This window comes from Trachemys scripta, chromosome 13, assembly GCF_013100865.1.
Source record: "Trachemys scripta elegans isolate TJP31775 chromosome 13, CAS_Tse_1.0, whole genome shotgun sequence".
Taxonomy (NCBI): Eukaryota; Metazoa; Chordata; order Testudines; family Emydidae; genus Trachemys; species Trachemys scripta.
In genome coordinates this window covers 42088493-42115809 of record NC_048310.1, presented here as the reverse complement: position 1 = coordinate 42115809, position 27317 = coordinate 42088493, and the positions used below count along the sequence as shown (strand labels likewise).

At 58.3% G+C, this 27317-nt stretch overlaps 1 protein-coding gene across 1 annotated transcript; it reads right to left on the bottom strand.

Annotated features, from left to right (window-relative positions):
- On the bottom strand, positions 1-25909 carry MMP15 (matrix metallopeptidase 15). The gene is made up of 10 exons (XM_034788242.1): positions 25751-25909; positions 12853-13001; positions 12245-12367; positions 10724-11031; positions 9689-9850; positions 8517-8758; positions 8035-8173; positions 7354-7504; positions 6353-6468; positions 1-4921 (listed from the first exon to the last, which is right to left on the bottom strand). The coding sequence occupies exons 1-10, from the start codon at positions 25907-25909 to the stop codon at positions 4434-4436; spliced, it is 2037 nt and encodes a 678-aa protein (XP_034644133.1). The 3' UTR covers positions 1-4433.
- Between the last annotated feature and the right edge of the window lie 1408 nt (positions 25910-27317).

Below are 27317 nucleotides of genomic sequence, written 5' to 3'. Positions count from 1 at the left end.
TGGCTTGGTAGGATTTATTGTGTAGCAGTTAAACATGACCAGCATGGACGTTAAAAAAAACCAAACACACGTGTACACACGAGAGAGAGACAGACAGACAGACACCACAAGAGATAGGGCATGGCCTGGCGGGCTGTCACCATGAGCCTCCATGCCCATGGGACACGACCTCTCACGCTACTGCCAGGGGCCCCCTGTTTACCGCCATGGCTGCTGGCGCAGAGCTGAGGTGGGTAGGATTAGTTACCCTCCCATCCAGTCCCATTTCCCCCGTGCTGATGGGGGCATGGACAGGATGCGGGGACAGAGGGAGACATGGGGTGGGGAGAGCTGTCAGGCCACAGGAACAGCCCCTCCTCAGAGGCAGCTGACCTGGAGGAATTGGGGGGTGGTGGTCACCACCTCAAGTGTTGGTGCCCTGTGCCCTGCTAGGGAGCCTCAGGCTCACATTTCAATGGGGCCTGTTGGCGCTGAGGCCCCGATCCTGGAAGTTAGGTAGCTAAATTCCTCTGAGGCTGAGGGTCTGACAGCCTTGGGAACCTAACCCCGGCCTGCCTTGCTAATGCTGCGCGACTGGGCCAGACGTCGCTTTGGGGCCCTTTCCGAGCAGGCGTCGGCGTGGAGAGGACCATCAGTCTCACGCCATGGTGAGCTCACCCCTGCAGGAGGGTCAGCGAGGTGAAAGGGTCCCCTGGGGGGGATGCTGCCCCAGCGGAGCCGGGCCGCCTTCGGGAAGGCAGGGCGTGGAATTCCTGCCCCAAGGCAGAGCGAAGCGGGAGCTGGGCTCTGGGCCAGCCCTGGCCCGAAATGCACTTTCTCCAGCGCACACCTGTGCGCTTAAAAATGGAACAATTTTCCATTCATTAAAGCCAAGGGCTCTGCGAGTGCCTGGCCTCGGCCCAGCTCCAGCTTCCAGATGGGCTCAAAGAGGGGAACGGCTTTGGCCGATCAGCGCTGGGAACGCTCCAAATGGGAAAGACAAGCGGCTGGAGCCAACAAAAGGCTTTTTCCAAACAAAGGTGGCCCCATGGTCGCTGACGGGGAAGCCGGGAGCCTGTGCTTTCCCACGGAGGGGTACTGAGTGACGACTGCTCCAGGGAGCCAAGCTCCGGGGGACTCCAGTGAGACTGCCCCCGATCCCGAGGGCTGAGAAAGAACATGCCCGGCAGCCCCATGTCCTGGGAGAAACGCCTGCCTTTGTGATAATAGCTGAGGTGCCCACAGGGGAGCAGCACCCTGGGGTGAGGGAGAACAAGTGGCTCTGCTGACTGGGACCCTGGGAACCTAGAGTGCTGTATTATCAATGGTCCTCACCTGCCGATCAAACCAGGCTGCCCTGGGAGGGTTCAGGGAGTCCTCTGGGATCCTGGACAGTTTCCCCCTGGGGCACTGAGTGAACTGCCCTGCCAGAGGCACCGGTATGGAAGCAAGCCTGTAGCCTCCCGCCACACAGTGAGACCTGGCCCAGGGACCCGGTGGTGCCGTCTCACCTCCAGCTCAGCGTCAGGGGCAGGGAAGGACACCCACGGGGCCAGAGCTCAGCGAGTCTAAACTGGCATCGCTCCCCTGAAGCCAATGGGGCTTTACTGGTTTCACCAACTGGGGATCTAGTCCATTGACTTCAGTGGCACCACATCCATTTACGCCTGCGGAGGCTCTCGTCCAAGTCAATGGAGAGACGCTGATTTCCAGCCGGGGAGAAGCTGGCTTTTAATCTTTGGCCCAAGCAGCCTATTCATCCCTGTGGTGTGCAGCAAACACCGATCCCCCCCGCCTAGACACATCCCCTTCGCCTGGGCAAAACTGCCAGGGAAACGGACTAGCCCAGACACAAACGGTACTTGCTGGCTCTTGACCATGATAACAAAACCACCACTATTTTACTCAACCATGAAAAAAAAGCAGATTTGGCCAGGCCGGTTCTGGCCCAGAGTTCAGGCATTGGGAACCCACAGTAAATCCCACCCGCTTCTGCACCTTGCGCCCATCGGCGGTGCTGGGACAATTTCCCCGTGCAGGGGAAAGCCGGCACGTCTGGTGCAAGAATGGAGCGGGTGGGATCTGCCGAGTGGGTGCCGCTCTCTGGTTCAGGAAAAAGGCAGGAAGGCCTCAGCTGCGCCCACGGAGGTTGGGTGTTCAGAGCCCCCTTGCTCCCGCTACGCAACCTTTCCTGGTGGATCCCAGCTCTCCGGGAAGAGGTGTGCCCGATAAGGCACAGTCGAATTCAGGGGCGTAGTTACAAGGAACCTGTACAGTGTCTGCTAATCTGGGGCTTGCCAGGCTGCTGCCCAAACTGGGACAGCATCTAGCCTGCCTCGCCGCCCCGTCTCCAGAGGCTGAACAGGTCTGCCATGGCTGCGAGCCTGGGTCGGGCCGTCCCTGGGCTCCCACAAAAGCTTTTATGGAGCAAAGTTTCTAAGCCGCACTCCCCCCCGTGCCCCTTCCCAGAGCGGCTTGTCCCCCGCGCACGGCGCTCTCAGGCTCTGAGCGCCCGCACGGCTCTGGGGCAGCGGGGGCTGGGCGCCGCAGCTTCTGCTTTCCCAGCCCCATTTCCCACAGGCCCCGGAGGCTGCTGTTTGGCTCGGAAGTGGGTGTGCGGGGGAGAAGGAAGCGGATGAAAAGCAGCTACAGGGCAAGTTCCATCGTCAGAGCATCTTCCCAATGGACGGAGGCCCCGATGGGAACTGACCAGTGTCGCTGGGGCTGGGAGAAGCACAGGCCCTCAGCTCCCGGCCAGCCTTCCAGAGACCTCTGCTATCTTTAGGCTCCCTCCCTCGTTTCCCAGCTGCAAACAGTTAAACAGGAAATAAACACAGTGAGGTCACCTCCACCCCGTCTGCCTGGGCCAGAAAGCCCAGCTCAGCACGCCTCGGAAACCAACCAGCAGCAGCCGGAGCCGGGCTTCTCTTGCACCGTCTGCTCTGCCAATACCCTGCAGCCCCCCTGCTATCCCAGCCCCGGGCCCCCCCCAGGTCTGCCAGTGCCCCTCCGCCCTGCCCTGCAGCCCCCCTGCTATCCCAGCCCCGGGCCCTCCCCCAGCTCAGCCAGTGCCCCTCTGCCCTGCAGCCCCCCAGCTACTCTAGCCACAGGCTCAGATGTATAATCCTGGTCAGTCCACATTCCAATCCCTGCTAGACACAAGGCTGAGGCCATCAAACTCATGTCACCTGGGACCTGAGCCAGGATTGGAATCCAGTTCTCCAGCTGGCCCGTGCACCCTGACGACCCCACCACCCTCCCCTTGCTGTAGCTTGGCACTGAAATGCCCAGGAAAGCCAATGTCCACAGCCCAAGGGTGGCCATGGGGAGAAGCTCCTGGACGAGGCCGTTTCCCCTGGGCCCCGCTGCTAGCGCGCTGTGTGGGGAAAAGCGGCTGCTAGATGTTAGCACCGTCCGGGTGAGCGAGAAGAGGGGCCGGGGAGATGGCTTCCCACTCCCCCAGGGCAGTGCACTGAGCGGCTGGCCCACCCGCCCCGGGGAGGAGCAGGGCTGCAAAGACCACCGACACGAGGAGACAGGGAGGGGAGCTTGAAACAGACATCAGAGCCAGACTGCCTCGGATGAACCAAAGAGCCAGGCCTCTCCTATAGGACCTCACCTGGGAAAAGGCTTCCCTTTCTGCGGGTTGGGGGACGTACCCCCCTGGGATTGATCAGACTGGTGACTTGGCAGGGGTGAACCACCTAGACCAGGATCCCCTCCCTCTGCTCCACGGGCCCAGCCAGGACACGGCACAGACAACACACACACGACATGTGGATGGGCGCCCAAGGGAAACATCCAGGACCAGGAGGGCTGATTGCTGGGGGAAGAGCCTAGCTGAGGAAGCATTTCGAGTTCTGCCCCTCCGAGCTGTGACTGGGCGCCGACCCGAGAACGCAGCCGAGGGAGGTGGCATCTGAGAACGGGGGAGAGACCCCCATGGCTCAGGAGGGCCATAAGGGAAACCCACCCAGCTGTCCCCTCCCGTGGGGGGTTTGGCACTCGGGGCCCAGGTGCTTCTGTGAAGCAGAGATGGGGGCCCCCAGCAAATGGCCGCTCCCCAATGCCAGCCCCGCAGCGACGAGAGATCAGGGGCTGCAGCGCACGGACATGGTCTCCCTCGCCCAGCGGGAACACTGGGAGCAACCCAGATCGTGGGGCAACCCCCCTCTCCTTCAGCAGGGAGGGGCCCACAGGCGGCCTTGATTCAGGGAAGGGCAGGGGTGGCTGTAGGCACGGAGGAGTCTGTAGTGGGGCGTCTCCGACATGCTCAAGGGGGAAGCAGGCCTGGCCGAGCGCATTCAACTCAATGTGCAAAATCTCGGTGTAAGTCGTCCGGGAAAGGCTCCAGGGGCTTCGTCTTCTCAAGTTTCTTTGTTAGCACCATGGTGGTGGGAGAGGGGATCGGGCTGGGGGCGGGGGGGGTCAGGGGGGGGGGGGGGGGTCCAGGATCAGACCCACTCCTGCAAGGAGCGTTTGCAGTAGAGCAGCATCCGAGGGGCCCCCTTCCTGTGCATCTGGATGATGGCGTAGATGAGGCCCAGAACGCAAAGCAGCAGCACCAGGGGCACCATCACCATGACGATGCTCATGGTCCGCGTGTACTTGTCTATCTGCACCACGATGTCCACGTCGTTGCCGCTGCCCCGGGTGGGGCCGCCGTAGTCCTCCTCCTCCTCCTCCTCCTCCTCCCGGTCGCCGGGGCGTGCTTCGGCCTCCCCTTCGTCCCCCTCCCGGTCATCGCCCGTGCCCCTGCCATCCGGGTTGAAGGGAGGTCTGTCCAGGTCAGGCCATCGGTGCCCAGGGTCGGGGTCCGGCACCAGTGCCTCGTGGCAGCCCATGAAGTCCCGCAGGATGGACTTGGGGTACCCCGGCTCCGTCTTCAACCGCTCATTGTCGAACTTCCAGTACTTGGTGCCTTTGTAGAAATAGGTGTACGCTGGAAGGGAGCCAGTGAGAATAGGTTAGTGCCACCTGATCTGCTAACTGCTCGGCCACACCCCAGAATCAACCTCTCTGCTACCCCACCCCGCCAGGGAGCCACCTCCTCTGGTATTCTGCCTCCTGCCACACCTGATCAGCCTGCTGGACTGTCTTGTCTGCTATCCTCGCCTCTGGTGGTAGCCAATAACTGATGCTTCAGAGAAAGGAGAATAAAGCTGGTGACAATGCACTTGGCTAATTGTGCAATGCTGAAGGATGTGTGTTGGGGGAAGGAGGGGTTTCTTCCTGACCCCTGCAGTTAAGGGCTGATGCCCTGAAGCATGAGAGTTAATTTCTCCTAGTGCAAATATAATTGATCCTTTAATTACTCAGCACCTTCCTTTTTAAAACCCAGTCCCAGGAGCTGACCCTATCGCTCCCTGGATCCAAAATCCCACTACATGCTCTATGAATGAGCACTTTGTTTGCGACATCCTGCTGGGAGTCTGTTCCCGGCCAGGGACAAACAATTCCCTTTGCTTTAGTGCTGCCCTGAGGGAGCTTAGCGGCTCAGTGCCCTGCTGAACAGAACAGAAGACGGGCATTGGGCTAAGCCAGGTTATGCTCCAGCGACCAGGAAACGGAGCAGAGGAAATTGGACTTCCTGTAACTCCGAACGAGGCGCTCTGCCGTGCCCTCTGCAAGCTCAGGGGGTGACACCAGTCTCCACTCCCGCACCCGCTGCCCCTGGCTCCGCGTAAAGCTGTTGCTCCAGTGACCCTTCGGTACCAGGAGCCAGGTAACCCGTGGGGAGCCAGGCCGAAAAGCAGCAGCCCCAGTGCAACCACGGGGAAAGGCCGAGAGGCCGACGCAGGATCGGGGGCAAGCAGAAGCCTGCAATCTGCCGGGGGTTCCACAGGAGGACTGGGGGGGCAGTCGAACAAGCTGATCAGCTGCTTCGCAAGCATTAAAGGGGCGAGGGGGTACCGATAATACTACAAAGCAGGGCGGAGAGAGAGGGAAGAGGGGGCAGGATATATAGACAGGGAAATGACCAAGTTCCCACCGAGTGGCCTGTGCCCATCTGGTTCCCACGCCCTAGCCAAGGGGCTAGGAGGTTCGAGAGATAGGGATGAAAGGGACTTTCCCCGCTTTGCTCACTGTAATCTTTGCAGCCAGAATTGCAACATTCCCCCCCCACACACACACTCCCCACACACACAGTTGTGAAAGAACCATAAGGGGCAGTGATCATTGTTCTCCCTGGAGCGCCCAGGCCAGATCGTCAGCTGGTGTCAATGGCTGCAGCATCTCTGGGCCCCTGTACATCAGCTGTGGGGCTGATTCAGGTGCTGCTGGGCAGTGCTGGGTGATTTCCCCGCTGGGCGGCGGGTTCCTACAGAGGGGGTAGCCGGCTCCTGCAGGAGGGCTCGAGCGTCTCACTCACAGGCATCCGAGCTCAGGAAGGCTCCCTTGGGCGTGGGAGGGACTCCCACCCACACGGTGATCAGCTTCGGGTAGCCAGGATCCACGGAGTGGGTCTCCTCGTTAAAGCGCCAGTACCTGCATGAGAACAGTGAGCGGATATCACCCAGGCAGCTCAAAGGTGTCCGTCCCCCGCATGGCAGCACCCCGTAGGGTCCCGTAGGACAGAATATGGCTAGGGCAGCTCCAGCCCCAGCTTAGAACCAGCAGGGGGTGTCCCGCTTGCTTAGATCGCGGGAAACGTGGCGGGTATATTCCTCCTGCCCACCCATCCTAGTCCAACCAGATGCTCAGTGACACACACGACGATACCTTTGGAACCTCAGAGCACGGTGCGGAGATGGAAGGAGCAGCAGCATCACCCTCGTTTAACAGGAGGGGAAACTGAGGCACAGAGCCAGGCGGTGCCTTGCCAAGGTCAGTGGCAGAACTGGGACTAGAACCCAGCCTCCCAGTCCCGTGCGTCAGCCACAACGTCCTCAGATCGCTGGATCCTACCCACAGCGAGCAGACTGGAGCGGCACATAGACACCCCGCCCCCCGACCATAGGTTTGAATCCCGCAGTGCTGCAGGGTAGGGGGATGCTGGGGGGCTGGTGGGGGGTCAGAAGCAGAGAGCCATGAGGAAGGGCTGCCACCCCAGGTGAAGTGGCGGAGGAAGCTGGGGCCCAGGGCCCACGCCAGGAGAAATCCACAGGGCTGCAGAAAAGTCTCTTGGGAGAAGTGGCAGAAGAGTCAGTGCTCAGGAGGTTACATGAGGGGCTGGGAGGAGTAGGATGATAAACAACACTCAGTGCTTCCCATTGGAGGCGCCTCACATTGTCCTCATGAGACAGTTGGGGAAACTGAGGCACAGAGCAGAACTGGAAATAGAAGCCAGGGGTCTCCACAGCCAGGCCCCTGCTCTGACCCCATGACCACGGGAAGCCCTGCTGCCCGCATGGCCCATCGGGGCCAACCTACCTGTCCCCGCGGAAGAAGAAGGTGTGTCCCGTGGGCTCCCACCAGATGGCAGTGTCGATCTTGTCGTAGGGGATGCCCTGCCCATAGCTGGTGAGGGGCTGCGGGTACCCGGGCTCCAGGTTTGCCTCTCGGAAGAGCCAGTACCGATCCCCTGGGAAGGGAAGGGAAAGCAGAGATGGCGGGAGGGCCATGGGCCACGTGGCATGTAGGAGACAAGTCACCCTGCCCAGCCCAGCCCCCTGGAGCCCACAGGCCCTCCCGGCCAGGCACGCAGGACCATGCGCTGCTATGGTGCTGAGAAACTGCTTGTGCTAAACTCAGCACCCGCGTCCCTGCCCTGGCCCTGTTCTCCCGCTGAGACGCGGCCTCTCTCAGCAGTAGCACTCCTGCTGGGCACCATCCATCTGCTGCCCTGCCAACCCCCAGGGCTCCTCCTCACCCAGCCCGAGCTTCAGCCCCGGCCTGCTGAGCTGGGCACTGCCCCCAGGCCCTGAGCCTTTGCCCCTGGCATTGCCTGAGCTGTGGGGGAGGCCAGGGCTGGGACAGCAGGTGGCAGGGGCTCTGGGGCAGGGCTGTGGGGCACTGGCCGGGGGTGGGGTGAGTCTGCCCAGCTCTGGGAGCAGCAATTGCTCCCTCTCTCCAGCTCTGCATTCACAGAAAGCCCCTGCCCGGGTCTCTCACCTTTGAAGAACACGAATTTGCCGTCGTGCCTCTCGTAGGCGGCGTCGATGTCCCCAGGGAGGCCTCTCCAGAAGTGCCCGATGGGCATGGGGTAGTTGTCCAGCACCCGGTTATGGCGAACCCTCCAGAACCATCGGCCCTTCAAGACAACAGGCCACCAGCACGTGATGCTCAGCACGGCCCAGGAAAACAGCCCGCCCAGCCCACTGCACGTGGGGACCTAGGCCCTGGGCTCCTGGACTCGGCGGGGTGGCAGGATTCACTCGTAGGGCTGGTTGGGACGGCCCGGGGCAGATCTCCTCACCTCGACCTGCCACAGGCCCAGGGCAGAGGAGCACACTGGGGGGCAGACGGCCAGGCAGCCGGGGAAGGGGGCAGCAGGTGGGGGAAGCAAGTGTCCCATAACCAGACACTGGGAAGGGCCAGGGGGAATGGAGGGAGGGACGAGGCCCAGGGCAGGATGGAGAAATGGTGCTTGGTACCTTAAACACAAACATTTCCCCGCGCAGCACAGCCACGGTGTCGAACTCCCCATCACAGATGTTGGGCCCGTACTGGTCGGGCCGGTCGGTGGTTCGGGGCCGGTCCGGGTTGCCTGGTTTCGGGGGCCGATCTGGTTTACCGGGGGGAGGTGGCTTGGGGGGTCTGTGGTCTGGCTTTCCAGGGCCGCGGGGAGTCACCGTAGGGAGGGGCCGGGTGGGCTGGGGCTGTCCATCAGGGGCACCTGGGAAAGAGGAGGGGGCAGTGAGAAATCACTCCCAAATGTCTCACCCAGCAGGACAGGAGCCAATGTGCTGTGCTGGTACAAATCTGCAGGCACCTGGGCCTCACCATACTGTGCCCCCATCTTCATGGGCTGCATGGAGTCAGTGGGGTGAGATCTCAGCACTCATGGCTCCAAAAGCACAGGCCTCTGCCACTACAGCTACTTTCTCAGCAGTACAGGGCCTATGACACAACCCGAGCAGGGCAGGGCACTCACTAGACAGGGTAGTGCTTAGATTTTATTGTGACTGGGGACAGATGTTCCCCACATATTACAGCTATGTGCCTGGAAACACCCCCGGCTTGGGGGGCAGAATGACAAATCATTAACTCCTTACTGCCTGCTGCGAAAGGGACAGAGATGCATTTCTGTCTCCCTAGCCTCTCTGACGGCTCCCAGACTCCAGTCCAGGTTCCCAAACCGCAGCCCAAAGGGCAAGGACAGGCAATGCTGGGCAAGCCCCGACCCCGTGCTCCACGCCCACTGCGCTGTCCAGCATACAGCTCCCCTCTCAGTACGGTGACAGGAGTCTGGAGAGAGGGGAAGGGGCCCGGGCCACGGTGGACAGCCACTTCCGGGCAGATACAGGGAGGCTGCTTTGGACGGCTGGAGCTGCAGAGCAGGTTCTGGTGATACAGGGGGCAAGTCTGAGGAAGGGGCAGAGGGGCACCTGCCTCATCGCCTGATGTACCTGGATCGATGCTGCACAGAAAACCGGTGGCTCAGCAGCAACGAAGGGGTTAACAGCAGGGGCTTAGGGTTCATGCTTTGTTGAAGGGAAGGGACTTTGATCCGGCCTGTCGACTTCCCAACACACACACCTGGGCTGGGCTGGCCAAGCCCCACTCCCCGCCCAGCCCCCATGCAGGAGGCTGGGACCCGGCTCACCGTACAACTGCTGGATGCCCTTGAGGTCATCCTCGGGCAGCTGGAAGTTCTCCGTGTCCATCCACTGGTAGAAGGGGGCCATGATGGCGCTGGGATTGCTGGAGTGCTCCAGCCCCAGCGAGTGCCCCAGCTCGTGGATGGCCACCAGGAAAAGATTGTTGCCTGGGAGGGAGAAATGCGCTATCAGACGCGGACAAGAGCTCAGGGACGGGCCCCAGCAGGGTGGACAGACCCCAGGATGCTCACCAACCCTGGGGCCCAATACCCCAGGGGTTAACAATCCTTTCCCTTCCCCCAGACCTCCCTGTGCCAAGCCGGGGCTCTCTGTCCAACCATCTAGGCCAGCCAGTACCACTCCCATGGTTCTCCCTGACCATGCGCCAGAGGGGGCTGTGCTTGGGATCAGGACACAACTCACCATGCCAGTAATCTCACGCTGGACAGTGTACCCGACACATCGGCAACCCCTGCAGCCTTCAACTCACGCTGCGTCGCACCCACGCCACGCGGGGCAAGAGAGAGCTGCCTCCTTTCTTGCCAGCCACCAGTGTAAAACTCAACTCGGCCGTAACTATCGCTGCTACAGCTAGAAGGGACCACTGTGACCCTCCAGCGTGCCTCCTGCAGAACGCAGGCCACAGAACCCTACCCAGTAAGTCCAGCCTCAAGCCCATAACTTATCGTTGTGCTAGAGCAGGTCTTTAGGCACATATCCCGCCCTGAATTAAAGACTTCAACTGATGGAGAAGACACGACCTCCCGAGGTACACTGTTATTGGCTAATTACCCTCACTTAAAAACTTGCCCCTTATTCCAGCCTGACCACATCTAGCTTCAGCTTCCTGGTATGCCTTTTCCTGCTAGATTAAAGAGACGGTTACTACCGGAAATCTCTTCCCCAGGTGGGTACTTGTAGCCCACAGTGATCTCTCAACCTTCTGGATTCCAGCTGAGACTCACCCTCCACACACACTAAGTCCTTTTCCCCTCTCCGCCCCAGTCACCAGCCTTCCCCAAGGTGCCAGCCAGTCTCACCAGACACGTCAGTGTTCTCCAGTGTCCAGGGCTCGTCCGAGTCAAAGTGCGTGTCTCCTCCCATCCCGGGGCCGGGGAAATACGCATGGGCCAGGAAGCCCCCCACACCATCGAAGGGGGAGCTGTCTCCATGGAAACCGGAGGCAAAGAGCACCATGATGTCGGCCTCCTTCCTCCTCTTGTGCCTGATGTCATCATAGGGGACCTCTTGGAAGACAAGGGGCGTGGCCTGCTCCCACACCCGGAAGGCTCGGCGAATGGCCTCGTACGAGTGGTACCGCCCCAGCTTATCCGTGTAGTTCTGGATGCTGGAGGCACAAAACCGGGGGTGGGGTTGTGAGTGAGCGTGGGATCGCTTGTGAGGCATGAGGAACCGGGACAGGAGAGGGACCAGATGGGTCAGTTTCACTTTGGTTTCAGGTCAGTTTTGCTCTCTGGCACTATCTCTGTGCAGCAACATCTGGGCTGCGAACCCAGCAGGGGGAAAGCTCACATCCCACCCAAAACCGGTTTCACGGGGCATTACTCATGTATTAGAACGTAATCCAAACCTTTCTCCAGCAGGGACTGACGCCAGGATCTCCAGCTCCAATGCGCAGACCTAGCTAAGCACTGGGGGACGGAGCCTGCTTCCACTGACGTCAATGGCAAATGTCCCACTGGCTTCAGTGGGGAAGGAGCAAGCCCCCAAATCCCCTGTGCACAGCAGAGGAGCAGGGAGTTCTCTCTGGATCAGCCATATGGGATAGGGCCGGGGGAGGGACAGACACTGGGCCAGCGGGTTACATCAAGGTTTATGATACCCTGAATGCTGGGCCCTGCCCTTCCCTAGGGACTCTCATCTTTCAGTCTTGTTGGTCCCTTGGCAAAGGGCCCGAGACATCCCTTTACTGCCCCATTTCATGCCCTGGAATCTCTTTAACAGCCCTGCTCCCTGTTTTATAACCATCCTCTCCCGGCTGGGGGGGCAAAGGGGGGGCGGGAGCGAAGCAAGCAGCAGAACCCGTCCCAAGAAGGGAAGCCAATGTCGCTGCTGGAGAGCCAACCTCCAGTACAGCCAGTAGAGCTGCGTCGACTCACGGCAGCCGAGGAGCTCGCCCGGAGGCAAGTTAGAGATAGAACGTGGCATGGATCCAGTAGGCCGCTCGTTAGGTAATGGCAGCACGGCACCTGGGCAGGCAGACATGGCAGCCGGTTAGTGCCCAGCGCTGAGCCTGGGGCGTTTGGTTTGTTTGGGCCATCTGCTGTACGTGCTGCTCAGCTGGGTGGCTGCTGGTCCCTAGCCCTGCTGCCCCACCTGGGGGTGTGCCCTGGGCATGACCCTCTTCCGCTCCCCCTGCTGTAAATCAGGAGTAGGTCCTGGAATGACAGCCTTGTAAAACTAGAGTAAGTGAGAATCAGGCCCCGGGTGGCATCCTGCATGTGGCCCTAGCAGCCTGGGAGGCCGAGCAGCCCCCGGCCAGGCCTGAGTGGGGACGCAGAGCACGCTAAGCCAAGGCCCAATGGGCTGAGTGCCGATACCTGAAGGTCAGGTGGGTTTGGCTCCAGCGCCGCCCGGTGAGCGCGTACCGCTTCCGCCGCATGTTGGCTTTGATGTGGACTCCAAACTGATCCGGGACACCACAGCGGGGCCGCCTCATCCACCTGGGGGAAGCCGAGCACAGCAGCCACCGAGTGAGGACTGAGAACGTGGGACGCGTCTGGCAGCCTCACAACGCAGAACAAGGTGGAGGGGGTGGGGCTCAACGCCCAGCAGGAGACCAGACCCTAGGCTCTGAGAAGCCCAGTGTGAAGCTAGATGTGGGGGGCATCAGACAGGTTCCCAAGTCCCACCCATCCAAGAGTGCCTGGCAGTGGGGAGAGTCAGGTGGTTGTTATGGCTGGGGAGATGAAAGGGAGGTCTGGCAGATGCAGGGTGTGGGGAGCCGGGGTCCTTCGGTTCTGTAAGAGGTGGAGGATCGCTCCATCTCCTCCATCGCCCTGGGAAAGGGGCCCTGTGCTGCAGCCTTGGGCTGGCCCTCCAACCTCGACGTGCCGGATAGTCCAGCCAGTGTCTCCTGGGAGCGTCCCAGGGCCTGGGCGGGAGGGGAGTGGCAGGGAGTTAACGCCTCCCCCTTTCACACGCTTACAGCTTGGTCTCCTCGTCCAGGACGCCCGTCACCGTGATCCCGTAGAACCTCTGCATCTCGGAGAGCGCGGAGGCCAGGGTCTGCGCCGAGCGCATGGTGGACATCTGCCGGCTGGACTGCGGGAGGTAACCATAGAGCCGGAGCCAGGCCTGCAAAGGGGGCACGAGGGTCACACGCTGAGCCTTCCCCGTGCCCATGATCCTGGGCGCCTGGCTGGCACAGTGGGCTGGAGAGAAAATGGCAAACCTGCCACCTCCAGCTCAGGCCTTTGTGTGGCTACCGACCTGGTCCGGAGTCAGTCCGTCACCCTGGAGGGGGAAGTCTCCACAGCCCCATGGGAACCAGCCCCGTCTCCCCCTCTCAGAGTCCCCGGCGTGCCCCTCTACACAGCAGCAGCAAGGTCTGCTTGTGTGCGTACTGCTGGGGTCAAGGCGTCACGCTCCAAAGGGTCCAGTTCAGCTGGCTACTCCCACGCTGCTGGGACAAGCCTGGGCGCCCCGCTGCTGGGAACTGCTCCCACATGCTGCCTTCTAGCCACCTGGGGGAGATCCAACCCCCCCCCCCCCGTGTGAGTAACAAGGGGCAGAGATAGGCTGCAGCCCTTAGCACAAGGGGGCCCTCAGCTCACTGGGGCTGTGAGGTGCCCAGGTAATGCAAATCAATGATTCTAACAACAAGGGGTTGCTCCTTCCCGGACCCCTCCAGAGGCCCGGGATCCTGATGTTGCCGCTCTGAGCAAAGGACAAATGAAAAGGGAACTGGGCTGTTTACATTCCAGGCCCAGGAGGCTCTGGGGGGCGGTTTACATGGCAGATAATCAGGCTTTGATCTCCCTCCTGTTCTTCCAACCCTTCGCTTTTATTTACCTGCTATTTTTAACCTCCCTTTTGCACACGTGGGTCTGCCAGGCCGCTGGCCAGAACCGATCCCTCCCCAAGCCGAGATCATGTATCCTACGTTGGGCCACCGCGCCGGACGGTAACAACAACTGGCAACCAACGTGCTCGTCACAGAGAGGGGGGACGCTGCGTATGGGCAGAGAGGGGTGGAAAACCGGGCCCTGTGCCAATCACGTGGCCAGGGAGATTCCAGGAAGCATCAGAACATGGGCATCAGCTTGGAGGCGGCATGCTGGCAGGGAATCTAGCCCAGGGGGTTGGCGAATCCAACTGAAGACGGGACAGTGGGAGGGGAGCTTGGGGAAAGTGGTACATGCTGCTGCGCTACGAGCGCTGGTTACTCCTGACCCTTTCCATATCCTTTCACATTATTGTTTCCTTATTTCTCACTTGGCTCCAAGCCACTCACAAGAAGCGCTGCAAAGCCCTAGCGAGCAACGCCTCGTTAGCGCAGGGAACTTCAAAGGTGGCTGCATCCTGAAGAGGCAGATTAACGCGTCAACTCCTGGGCGAGGCAAGAGATAAAATACAGAGCAAATGGGAGGCTGGGGCAAGTCAGTGTTTTATTGGATAGTGAGCATGGCAGTTTACATGGGGGGGGAAGGCTGCGTAGTCCGCGGAGTGGGCACGAGCTTGGGAGATCAGAGATCTATTCCTAGCCCTGCTGTGGATTCCCTGGGGATACGTCTACACAGCAAAGAAAAACCTGCAAGTGGCCCATGCTCAGGCTCGGGGACTGGCTGCGGGGCTCTTTCATTGCTGTGTAAACTTCCGGGGTCAGGCTAGGGCCCTGGCTCTAGGACCCTGTTCAGGGGGAAGGTCCCAGAGCCCCGCAAGCCCAAGTCAGCCGGCACGGAGCAGCTGCCGATTTTTCTTTGCTGTGTAGACATACCCTATATGACCTTGGGGCAGGATTTGCCCAGGAGCTTTGGAAATCTGACCCGGGCTTGAGGAACTGAATTGAAAATCTGGTCCATTAAAGCCTGCTTTTCAGAAGTGCTGAAAATCCACCCCATCTAGGGATGCTCACCACCCGTGCAAATTAGCCCACCCACCTTGCTGCCTCAGTTTCCCCAGCAGTACAATGAGGACAGTGATAGCTGCTTTTGTAAAGTGTTTCGGGGGTCTATGGGTGGGAAGCAACTCAGAGCCCCATCCCTGCCTGAGGAGTTCACAGTCCAGGTTAGACCCAGGGGAAGAGGACAGTGGGGGAGAGGGTATGGAGGACAAGAGGGGGACCTGCCCAGTGAAAGTCTGGGAGGGGACTATTTTCCCACCAGATGTTTCCTGTTAGCTCAGTTTCTTGTAATATACGTGGAGTGTGTGGGGTAAACAGAGTCAGCGCCGCGGAGATGAAAGGATGGGTCTAAAGAAGGCAACAGGGAAGGAGATGGTTTCTTTGTGTGAAATGCCTGGCTGCCTGCCCGATGCAAAATCATTGGAGCTCATTCAGCCAGGGTTCTATCATTGATCCGATGGTTCCTTAAAAGGGGCTGGGAGGAAAGGGGGCGGAATAAGCCAATTTGCAGAGTCAGCTCTTCCCTGGCCCACTGGGACGGGTTGAGAAGAACTTTGCTTCCTGCCAGCAATGTACAGCTGGTGCCCAGTGCTCTCAGGGTACGAGAGCGGCCTCACGCCCCCCAGTGGGATGCAGGGCAGGCACAACGCGTAGCCAGAAGTGCTGGGAGCTGCGCTGCCCTTCCTCCCCCTCGTGCGATCGCACAATTTGCTCTCATCCAGCAGTTCAAAGCCTGACGCTGGGAGCAGCTCTATTGGTGCAAATCCACGGCTCGACGTGGGGCACACGCACACACGCAGCCAGGCCAGCCAAGGGCTGAGGCCCCGCCCCTTTTGTTTTATGGCTGTCGGGGGACTTGGCTGTCACTTGCAGCACGAGTAGCCCCAGAGAACGTTGCCTTCCAGTGAAGTCTCTAAGCCAGGGGGCCCAGCTGATGCCGTGCAGGGTTCCTTGAATATTTCTCCAGCTACCAAAGTGATGGGCCCCAAATCAATGCCGCTGAAAGGCGCTGGGAAAGCAGCCATAGACACGGATGCAAACCCAAACCCAGACCCTGCAGTCACCAGCTAAGCTCTGCCTGTGTAGCCTGAAGTCAGGATCTGACGGGGCCCTCGCCTTCTGGGAGCATTGAGCTTTTGTACGTGACAAGCCACGAGGGCGCGAGATCCTCACCAGCCCCTGAGCAGGCCTTACTGCCTCTAGCGGCGAAGCATCTCCACGCCAGCAGGGTCATAGCTACACTTACAGGGGCTCTGACAGGGGACTCAAGTGGGCGCTCAGACAATGAAAGCGAAGGCTCCTAAGCTCTAGTCCACTGCTGCCACGGATTCACTGCGTGACCATGAGCAAGTCACTTAATCGTGACATGCCTCAGTTTCCCCACCTGTACGATGGCGCTAACCTGCTGCATCTGCCTTGGGGAGGTTTGTGAGGATCAAGTACCCTTTTGGAAGTGCTTTGAAAGCCACGGCTGGAGCGTACTAGAGAAGGGCCCGGTGTCCCAGCGGTGGGCTAGATTTCGGGCTGTGTGAAATCAGAAATCTCTCGCTGGAGGGGAGATCCCAGGTGCTTTAGGCATCTCTGTCAGGCTGAAAGCACTGGAACGACTAATTAGTAACGGACATCAACGGAGCTGGGGGAGACATTCCCATGTTATCCCGCCCACTAGAGCAGGGTCTGTTGGGATTCAGTGGGGCAGGGTGGGCTGAGGTGTGGGGAGCCATGGCACAGTGCTCCTTGCTAACACCAGTTTGAACTTGAATTTTGTCGGTTGGTAAATCTGCTTTTGTCTGAAGAGGCTTTGCGAGCTGGCTTCGACTGCGAATAATGAGTAGGTCACTAGTGAACTAACTAATGAATCCTCAGTGACAGATACAGAGGGCCCATGAGCCTTGTTTTACATTTGGGGAAACTGAGTCATCGAGCCGGGGAATGACTTGCCGATGGATACACAACAAACTAGTGGCAGACTCTGGCCTAGAATCCAGCTCACTTGACTCCCGGCCTCCTGCTCGAATGAATGTGCTGCACACAGAACTGCCCCTTCCACGGTGTGTCATGGGCAAACCCTTGTAGAACAGGATGCCAGCGTGCCAGGCACCGTGATTGACCACAAGCATGGCAGAGGAAGGGGATTGCTGGCTGCACGCTCCACAGTGGCCAATGCCTGCCAGGCGGGGCAATGGCGAGGCGAGTGGACTTGCTGTACTGGACCAGGTCATTGGGCTATTGCATCTGGTTTTCAGGGGGTGGGGAGGAGACAGGAGAAGCTGCAGCTGGCATCACCATCACTGTGAGCATGCTAATGGGAGACGGCCTAGTTCCTTTCACTCCACTTCCCCTGGCCATCGCCCAGCCAGGCAGGCGTCCCATCCCCCATCCCAGACCTGACTGGAGACCCCCCCCAGCACCAAACAGCTTGGCTTCCTTAACATCTCCCTAGCAGAGCTGCACTGGGGCCTGAGAGGCCCTGACCACACTGTGGGCCCTCAACACTTCTCAGGATCAGGCCCTGACAACATCTCCTCTCTGCTCCATTAGCTGTAGTCACAGTTCCCTGGCAATGGCTCCAAATCAATAACGACTTATGGGCCCTGTCATGCAAAGGATCCCAGAGGGCTCTGTAGCCTCCCTCAAACAAGGGCAGGGTCAGGCCTCTTGGAAATCCCAGCCCTGAGCATGTGCTGGGGAGTGGTTCTTGGAACCTATTAAGAGCTGGGATCATGTTTCTTCTTGCACGAGGAAGATACAGCAGGCCATGTGGTTTGTTTCCTTACACTGATACCAGCCCTGATTAACTCAGAGTGGAGCGACAGATTTTTTTTATATATCAATGGATTTGCTAATTGATTCATAGCAATCTGATCTACAGGCATGTGGGGTCTATTACGATTTGTAGCCAGAGGTCCCTGCCAAGATCAGGGCCCCTTTGTGCCAGGCATTGTACATACACGGTGAGAGAGAGAGTCTCTGCTTCCAATCACAACAAAGGAGAAAGGAAGGGTCCACGTTCCCATTTTACTGCTGGGGGGCTTAGGCACAGACAGTTGAAATGACTTGCTCAAGGTCACTCAGGGCACGCGGGGACAAGCCCAGAATACAATGCAGTGCAGCGCTCAAGCCACAAGACCACCTCAAGGGAAACCATGCCAGCCAGTCACCATGGAGTCTGAGTGCCTGGGTAGCAACACCGCCAGCCATGGGGAGAGAGGTGACGTTACCCCACGAGCTGGGGCAAGCAGTGCTGTAGAATCCAGCTCCCGTTCAGCGAACACCTCTGTGTGCTGGGATGCCCCCCCTCCACAGGGGCTCCCTGCGGAGACTTGGACACAGGGCAGGGGCTGCTAGCTGCAAAGGCTGGTGTCTGTCGAGGGGCTGTCTTGCCTCTTCCAGGCCTGGGAGTTGGGAGGTCCCTTCCCTGCAGGCCCTGCCAATCTCCCCAGCACAGCAGCCAGCTGCTCAGGCTACACGCTGGCAATGGTAACCCCGCCCGCCTAACGGAAACAAACACCATTGCCAGGGTGGGTAGGAATTGGCTTGGCCCAGAGCCCAGTGGTGAGGGAGGCAGAGACCCGTAGCGCAGGTCTGCTACACCCCATCATAGGCCTTCGGGCCAGAAGAGCTAAACCTTTGGTTAAGCTGCCAGCACAGAGAGGGACCACGCCATTGGCAGGACCCAGCTCACCACCCGTCAGATGCATGGCCAGGCAGGCTACTGAAAGACTGGCGCAGCCCCGGACTCAGCTACCTGGGACAGGTGCCCAGGGGGTACTAAGGCACGGCCCCAAAAGGACTGCAGCTGAGCCAGAGAGCGAGCTCGGAGGCCAGGAGGGCACTCAGTAATCTGCTCCCCTGACAGCACTGCACCATGAGAGCATCGGTTAACCTGCTCACCATCACTGTGCTAAGGAACATCAGTGCCTGGGGAGTACACGCCTCCCTAGGACTTTCGCTGTATAGGCAGCTGCCTATTGTTACAGCAGGTTCTAGGAGGCCTCGTTTAACAAGGACCTCTTTGCGCTATGGAGCATGTGCTGATACCTCGGGCTTGAGCATTTCTTTAAACACCTGCGGGTTCCCCCACTCTCCCTGCATCCCTGCCAGGAAGGCTCACACCACCCTTCTAAAAGGATGAAACCTGGAGGTCAAAAGCAAAGCTTCTTCAACAGGACTGTAACCCCGCCCGGACTCCAGCAGGGTAGGCGCTAACAGCCACGGGACGCTAACTGGATAGTCTCGCGAGTCCGCATTCACGTTTAATCGTTTCAGGTTAGCTTCAACCCACTGGCTCTGAGCTGGTTCGTACAGCTGTTTGAGGAGTTGGCTGAAAGAGCCGAGGAGTGACTGTCCATCGGGCAGATGTTAATATACCTGCACTCGGTGTACGCTCCACCGCTAAATTCTGCCCAGGGGCCCTGGATTCAATGGCATTCTGGGACGGTGGAAATTCTGTGGAAGCTTCATTTATATTCTATATTGGAGGGTATGAATGAATTAAAATATGAAATTGAATTATATGATGAATTAGAATACAATAAATAGAATGCATCGCCATATTTCAGTTTTGAATGTGCTGCAAATTTTTGGATTGATGTGAGGGGGACGCTAAAGGGGCTGGGCTCAGGGGTGGGGGCAGCTGGGGTTTTGAATGCCTAAAGAGGTATATGAGGCAGTTTGGCTTTGTGGAGGTAAGTACTTCAGCTGGATGTTTCTGCTAAAATGATCACTAGTGAAACAGATCCACTGGTGACGTTGTCATCAGTAGGCTTCAGAGTTAACAATCGGATTGAGAGGTTGGAACATTTCAGAGCTCCTGTTTCAGGCTGTCTACAGGCCCAGGCAGACAGCACTTCAGTGGTTTAGTTTCCATTTTTAAAGTTTTCCCTGTAATTGTGAGCACTAGAAACAGACTATAAACACTTCTATTCTGGAGCACAATCCTGCAGCAGGCACCGTATTCCACGACAAATGATTGCTGAAGTCAGGAGGCCCCAGGGCAGAGCTATGCCCCTGCACAAGGTGAGTGCGATTCTCCACTGCCCCTGGGGATCTGGATTCCCATTTCCCACTGATTTTCATTGGAAGAGGGTGTCCAAGCCTCAGCTGGTAGTTGTGGGCCCATGTTACTGGAGGAGATAATGCTCACACTAGGGAGTGGTACTAATGGACTCTGCTGTAAGACCAGTTAATGTGGGCTCTGGTTCTGAGAGGAGCAGTGCCCTACAAAGCCCCACTGACTCCCATGGGAGTTAGGGTTGGGTACTGCCTCTCAGGGTCAGCCAGGTGGGGTAGGAGCGGATTCTCCTGTATGCTGGCTGCCTGCCTCTTATCAGCAGCTGAAGAAGTGGTTTTTTTCCCCATGAAAGCTTATGCCCAAATAAATCTGTTAGTCTTTAAGGTGCCACCACACTCCTTGTTGTTTTTGTGGGTACAGATTAACATAGCTACCCCCTGATACTTGCCTCTTAGCAAAAGACTCACTACTAATACCTGGCTGTTGTAGGGAATCCATTGCCTGAATTTTGCCCCATTAAATGGCACCCCATGACTTTGCACCCCGCTTGTGCCCAACCCCTGAGGAGCTCAAAACACTTCACAAATGGGGCTGTTTATCCCCATTTCACAGATGGGGGAAAGTGAGGCACAGAATGGGCTTGAGCAAGATCCCACCGTAAATCGGTGGTAGGCCTCCTGCTGCTGTAACCTCGAGGTAACCCTGCCTCCCCTCCACCTGGGGATGGGGGAAAGCAGCTTTTGCATACATATGAACATTTAAACTCAACCGGAGGGAGGATTTTGTTCCAGCGGGGGTGTGGGTGGTAAAGCCTTCCCTGGGACATACTGAAATACCAAGCGGAGAAGAGATCAGACTTTATTTTTTTTTTGCCCTACATGGGATATTTTCACCACTGCATCAGTGTAGAAGCAAGAAGTTCCCAAGCATGGGAACAGTATCCCAGGAACACAGCTAGGTGACGACAGCCCCATAGAAGGATATGTATTATTATTACACCAGCCTTTAGCTGCCTGATTGCATGAGGTGTTGTGCATACTCATCATAAGAGACAGCCTCTCGCCTGAAGAGCTTACACTCCATTGTAAATAGGACAGATGGGGAAAATGAGACCCAGAGAAGCGAAGGGACTTGCCCAAGGTCACACAGCAAGTTACTAGCAAAACTAGGACTACAGCTCACATTGCTCGACGCCCACTCCACCACCTTCGCCCCTAGAGTGCCATCCTTGGCTTCCAGTTCTCTGAAACAATTGAGCCATGACCATTTCATAGCAACAAAGCTATTACAAACCCCCCATTGTCAGCAGTTAAGTGACACCCACACTTTAACGTCCAACATTTTACAATGTGCAAGGGCTAGATGCACTCTAGAGCTAGTGCAAAGACTTGCAAGACCCGTAAACGTTTCCAAGGAGGGGTCCTGGCCTGATGATCAGGCAGCTTTTTATTATTATTAGCTTATATTATAGCAGAATCAAGGAGCTGCAGGCACAGCTCCAGAACCCACTGTGCTAGGTGCAGTACAAACAAAACAAGGCAATCCCCTCGTCTTCATTGAGCTTTCTGGCATTCTTGCTCCATAAGTGAAACCTTCTATTCACCTGAATCCATCTGACAAAAACAACATCTTTTCGATGCTCACAGGGTCCTGTGATCGCTATTGAATCTTAGTTTCTAGTAAACTCCCACTGAAATTCCAGCCAGTCCTAGGAATGGAAGTTTTACAGTCTGCTGCCCCCTGCTGGGCATCTTGCCTACTGCGTGCTGTGAGCTGCCTTTCGTTGGCTGGAAGTGGATGTAAGGTTAGCAGGTTGCCTGCTTTTTCTTTTCTCTGTAATAGTTTATTGAAGATGTTGTAAAGGGTGGAAATAGAAATGCTCCTTTCATTTGTATTACATGAATTTACCCACTGGAGCACAGGGGCATGAGTCACAATTGCACAGCGTCACCATGCTGGTGCAAATGACCATGTATTTGTGCAGCTAACTAATTTGCATGTGCAATCACCGTAGTTGTGCATGCCAATTAAATGCATTTTTATATAGACAAATTCTCAGATAACCAGGCCCTCAAAGTAAAGATCATTGGTTATAAACTCCAAAGACAGCCACATCCTGCAATGTCCTCTAACCCTGCCACATATCTCCTACTCATCAGCCCTCGCTGCAACCCAGCTACTGGGAATACTGAACGGGCCAGGCTCTCTGTTCAGCCAAAGTGACCTTTCAAACATGTTCTCAAATGTGGGTTGCTATCTTGCCTGACAGTGGGTCTCCTGAAGTTCCCAAATGGCAGGAGTTTTGTGCCAGAGGCATTGTGGGTGGCACATGGGATCTGGGTGTTGCTGTGGCACTATGGAACACAGCCACTGTCTCCGCAGTGGGGACGGGGCATGAGATGGGCTCACTATGCCCCTGACCCTTGCCACATTCCCAAGTGCCACAAGGCAGTGGAACTGAGGGAACACCTTCCCCGTGACAGGTTGACAGCTGGGATCCTGCCAGCAACAGGAGAGTCCAACTGGAACCTTCAGGGTTCACCCTGAGTTCAGCCCAAAGGATGGGCAGAGAGTTGGCTGATTCCTGGCCAAACCATCCACACATACACACACACACACGCTGGACTCCTAAGCATTTAGTGTCCCCACTGTAAGGCCAGGTTCATGCCCTCTGCATTTCCAGAGGGGGATGCATTCCCAGGCAGGGCCAAGTGGGAGGAACCTGCTGGGCGGAGGGGGAAATCCAGCTCTGTAACCAGAGCCCTGCAGGAATTCCCTGCCCTACCCAGCCCAGCTCATTACAATCAGGTCAGGGCTTGGCAGCTGTGAGGCTCTGGTGCTGGGGGAGGGGACGCAGCACCGGTCCAGAAGTCTCAGTCAGGGCAGAGCCCCAGCCAGACCAGCAGGCAGGAGCCGGGGGAAAGCAGTGTCCAGCTGAAACTCGACAGACCCAGCTTGTGAGGCGGTGATCTCCCTGCACAGGCCCTGATTACACTCCCCACACACGGCTCAAGGGCAGCAGCGAGACAGACGCTCTTCACAAGGGAAACGGCTATATATACACACCCATGCGCACCCCCCTGCCTCACACAGACCTGGCCTTGCCTTCCTTGGGCTACTCATCTGCTGCTTTACCCAACCCTGCCAAGCTCGGAGTCTCCCGCTAAGGGGGATGGGCTGGCCTGGTGTTACACAGACACTGGAGGTTTTTCCTCCCCCACCCAGACTGTTTCTGAGGGATGGGAACACAGTGCCAGGTCGAAGCCCTCTCTGTGCATCCCCAGAGCCAGTGCAAGTCTCTCCTGCCACAACACTGCAGCCCAGCAACTCACCCCCAGCCTGAACCGCAGGGGGACGGGTTCCCTTTTGGGGCAGGATATTTCCGTTTGCAGGCCCAGTCCATCCTTAGCCTCTCAGATGTAACAACCACCAAGGGGCCAATGTGCTGGGAGACACCTAGTTATTAGGTACTGACTGGGACGACAGTACTACCACCTCGGTCACGCAGGCCGCCGAACCACCGGTCAGCTGTGGGCGACTACCCGCCTGGACTGGCGACTCCTGCAGCTGGATTGGAAAAGATGTCCTAGCAGTGAAAGGCTCCGCCTGCCATTCCCCTCGCCAGCACGAGCCACCCACTCTCCTTACAGGACCAGTCAGTTGTCATTTAAAAATAAATAAATCTCTTATTTCCTTACTAGGCCGCTAGCCTTGTGACTGCCGGGGCTAACGGAGCACCCTACAGCCCACCCCATGTGTCAGCCAGGGCCTGAAGTGCGGCAACATCTCACTCAACTCTACTGTTTTACTCCATACATCACTTGGTACACGACTCAAACGGACTTCCCTCCCGTATAAGCCTATAGCCTCATCAGGTGCCCCCTGAACTCAAAGGCAAGACACCCACTGGCTCCCACAGTTGCCCTAGGCTCTTTGTGTGAGCCGCAGGGTCCAGAATGGAAATGCGTCAGCACCAGAACGACTTAGTGAAAACGTTCTCTGCATCCAGCAGGAGGCGGCACCTGCCTCGTTTCCAGCCGTTCGTTATTGCTGGCTCTGTTTTGGTGCTCGCAGGTAGAGAGCTGAGATCCTTGGACAGGGAGAGCCTCTCCTGTGGCTTGTGGGGAAGGGGGGCCAGGGACTGCCCAAGTATAAATAGAGAGAGATACATCCTGCCCGTGCCAACCCTCCTTCGATTGTATTATGCACATGAGGATAATGGGGAAAACACCAGAACACTGCCCTGCTGACAACCACTGGGCTGCCCTTAACAGAGGCAGTTTCCTCCTTCTCCTGAAGTTCAACCATTTCACCTCCATCCCAACTGGCCAGCCCCTTCCTAGTTCCGTTGTGGTCTCTTCCCAGATCCAGCAATGCACTTCCGTCCTCTTCCACAGCACCCCCTGCTATCCCAAAGCTGGGCCTACGCCCAGAGAGCACCAGGATAAAAACCAGCTAGCACAAGGGGAGGAGAGGGGGGGCGCTATCAGGCTCATGTCTTGTTTCCTTTTCATCTGCAACCATGTCCCATTTCACCCAAACACCATCTAGAGGCTAAATCCAGGAAGATGGGTCTGGTTCATGGCCAAATGGCTTCCGTGAAGGCCTATTATAGTATCATTGGTCTCCACCACGTGGCACAGATCCTCTCCCAGAGCCCTATCCACACCTCCTCTCTTAAGAGCCAGAAGGGGTCCCCAATGAGCAACAAAGAGCTTCCTCTTCAGGCTGGGAGTTCGGCCCACTGCTTCTGTAGCATTCCCAGCCTGTACTAGTCACGGGCCTGGTCCTGCAAGGTGCGGAGTGCCTCCCACTCCTACTGAGTGGGGTCATCCACCATCTTGCAAGATCAGCTGCCAACGGAGCTAGAGGCAGAGACCAGGATGTGACCTCTAGCTCCCTGCAGGGCGGCAGCAAGTGCCCTGGGTCTCTCTGCACCTGTACTTGAAGCAGGTTGTATTTTCTCATGCCAATCAGATCACTCCCAGCTCACATTCCCCTGGCTCCCCACAGAGGAAGCTACACATGCCCTTGAGCTAACACAGTGCTGCAGCCTCTGGCTTTCCCGCTCACGGGACAGACAGGGGCCTGGGAAGAGACGGCACAGTACACAGCAGCTTATGGCTGGTGCAAAGATGGGGAGGGGAGACCAGAGACAGAGAAGGGGCCACCGGCCAAACCCATGCAGAAGTAATCCCGTCCGTGTGCCTGCGGGCGGATAGCTCATATAATGGAGAGGATAGGAGCCAAGTGTGTTGTTACATCTAAACACACAGTTATAGAGGGGATCCTCTAACAGAGCAAAACCAGAGCTGGAGAAGGGAAATGTTACAGACACAAGGTTGGAGCAGAGCACTGCAGGGCATTAACCCCCCGCCCTGATTGACCACTTCAGGCCTGGCGTTGGCCCAGTACTCAATGACAGGGCTCAGGGGCAGCTCCTGGAGGGAGCAGGGCCAGTTTGTCCCCCCGGGATCGCCATAGGGTGCCGGAAAGCGGAACCGTGCTCGCACAAAAGGGATTTTTTAGTCAGTGGGCAGCGTGAGAGCAACAGGCAGGTTCGAAGCCGAAGTGCAGGCAAATCAACCCGAGCCTGGGGAGACAAGGGGGCCTTTATTGAAGCACGGTTCCAGACTAAGCAACCCAAGAACCTACTCAAGCCGGGTGCCCCAAGGGCAGGTCTCACGGGGCCCCGGCCGCCCCATCACTCGCATGGCAAAGCTAGGCTGGGCAGCTGCCGGGCTGTTTTGCTAGTGAACAATGTCTAGTCCCAGCTCAGGGAACAGACAAACCCAAGCCAGGATGCCATGGGCAGGCGAGCTCCCCTCGAGTGCGCAGCCCGGCAAATCCAGGGTGGCTCCCCCTAGCCCGGCCCGATGCCAATGCGGTCCTGGGCTGGGCACCGCTGGGCTGCCCCCTGGCACGCCCACACTTTCACCCAGGGAAGCGACGACCACGGGCCCCTACCTCTGCATTGACTTCTCCATCCGCCGCCTCGCTGCGCCCCACGGAAGCCAGCAGCAGCAGCAGACTCCAGCCCAGCATCTTGCCAGAGCCCGTCGGGTGCAGCGTCCGGCCCGGCAGGCAGGTGGGGCTGGCGGTTTGCAGACCGGCCCTCCCGCCCATGCTGCGGCCGGGGGTCCTGCGCCCCCCGGGGGGGCGAGGTCAGCCTCTCCCGGCCCCGGCTCGGGGCTGGCCGCCCCCGACGCCTCTGCGGGGAGCCCGAGACGCAGCAGGGACCCTGCAGCCAGGGGGGCTCGCTCCGCCCCGCGCTAGGCTCCCGGGGCCCCGCTGCCTTCCGAGCCTGCGGCCGGGGCTCGCCGGGCCCCCATGGCTCGCGCAGGGGCTCGCAGGAAAGTTGCACGGGGGCCGCCGCCCGCCCGCCCGCCCAGCCGCCGCCTTTGTCTGCTGCGCTCAGGCCCCCCGCGCCCGCCCCATGGGGCCGGGCTCAGCCCTGCCGCGCGCTGGGCTCCCGGGCTCGCCGAGGCGCCCCGGGGTGCAGCGCCTGGCGGAGCTCGCTCCTCGCGGCGTCCTGGGCTCGGTGTGCGGCGCGAGCAGCCCGGGAGCGCGGGCGAGCCCCGCCTCTGCCCTCCCTGCGCGGCCTGGGCGGGCTCTTAAAGGGGCAGCCCCGCGCCCACCCCGGGGAGAGACCCTGTCACACCCCCACCCTCAGACCCCTACACACACACCCCCAGATCCCTCCACTCCCTACACACACCGACACAGAGATGCACACTCAGACCCCTACACACACACACACACCCCAGATCCCTCCACTCCCTACACACACCGACACACCCCCTACACACACACAGAGATGCACACTCAGACCCCTACACACACCCCCACACCCTGAGATCCCTCTACTCCCTACACACACCGACACACCCCCTACACATACACAGAGATGCACATTCAGACCCCTACACACACACACAGACACCCACACCCCTACATACACAAATACACACACCCTCAGACCACTACACACTGACACACCCCTACACACACTGATACACTCCTTCACACTCCCAGCCTCAGACCCCCCACTCTCTACACACACCCTCATGCACAGACACAACCCTACACACACACACCCTCAGATCCCTCCACTCCCTACACAAACCGACACACACCCTACACAAACACACAGATGCACATTCAGACACCTACACACACACATACAGGAACCCTTGAGACCCCCTACACACACACCCTCACACACAGACACCCACACCCCTACATACACAAATACACACACCCTCAGACCACTACACACTGACACACCCCTACACACAGAGAGAGAGACAGCCCCAGCAACACACACACAGGCACTCACAGACCCTAGACACACAGCCAGACTCGCAGACAGTCATAATCATACACTTTCCCCATCATGCCCCTACACTCAGACCCCCAGCGCATATGCAGACACATGTACACACACTAGCATCCCCTCCGGACACACAGTCAGTTCAATTCAATGAGGATTTATGGGCCAGCACTTATACTATCCATATTCTTATGTGGATCC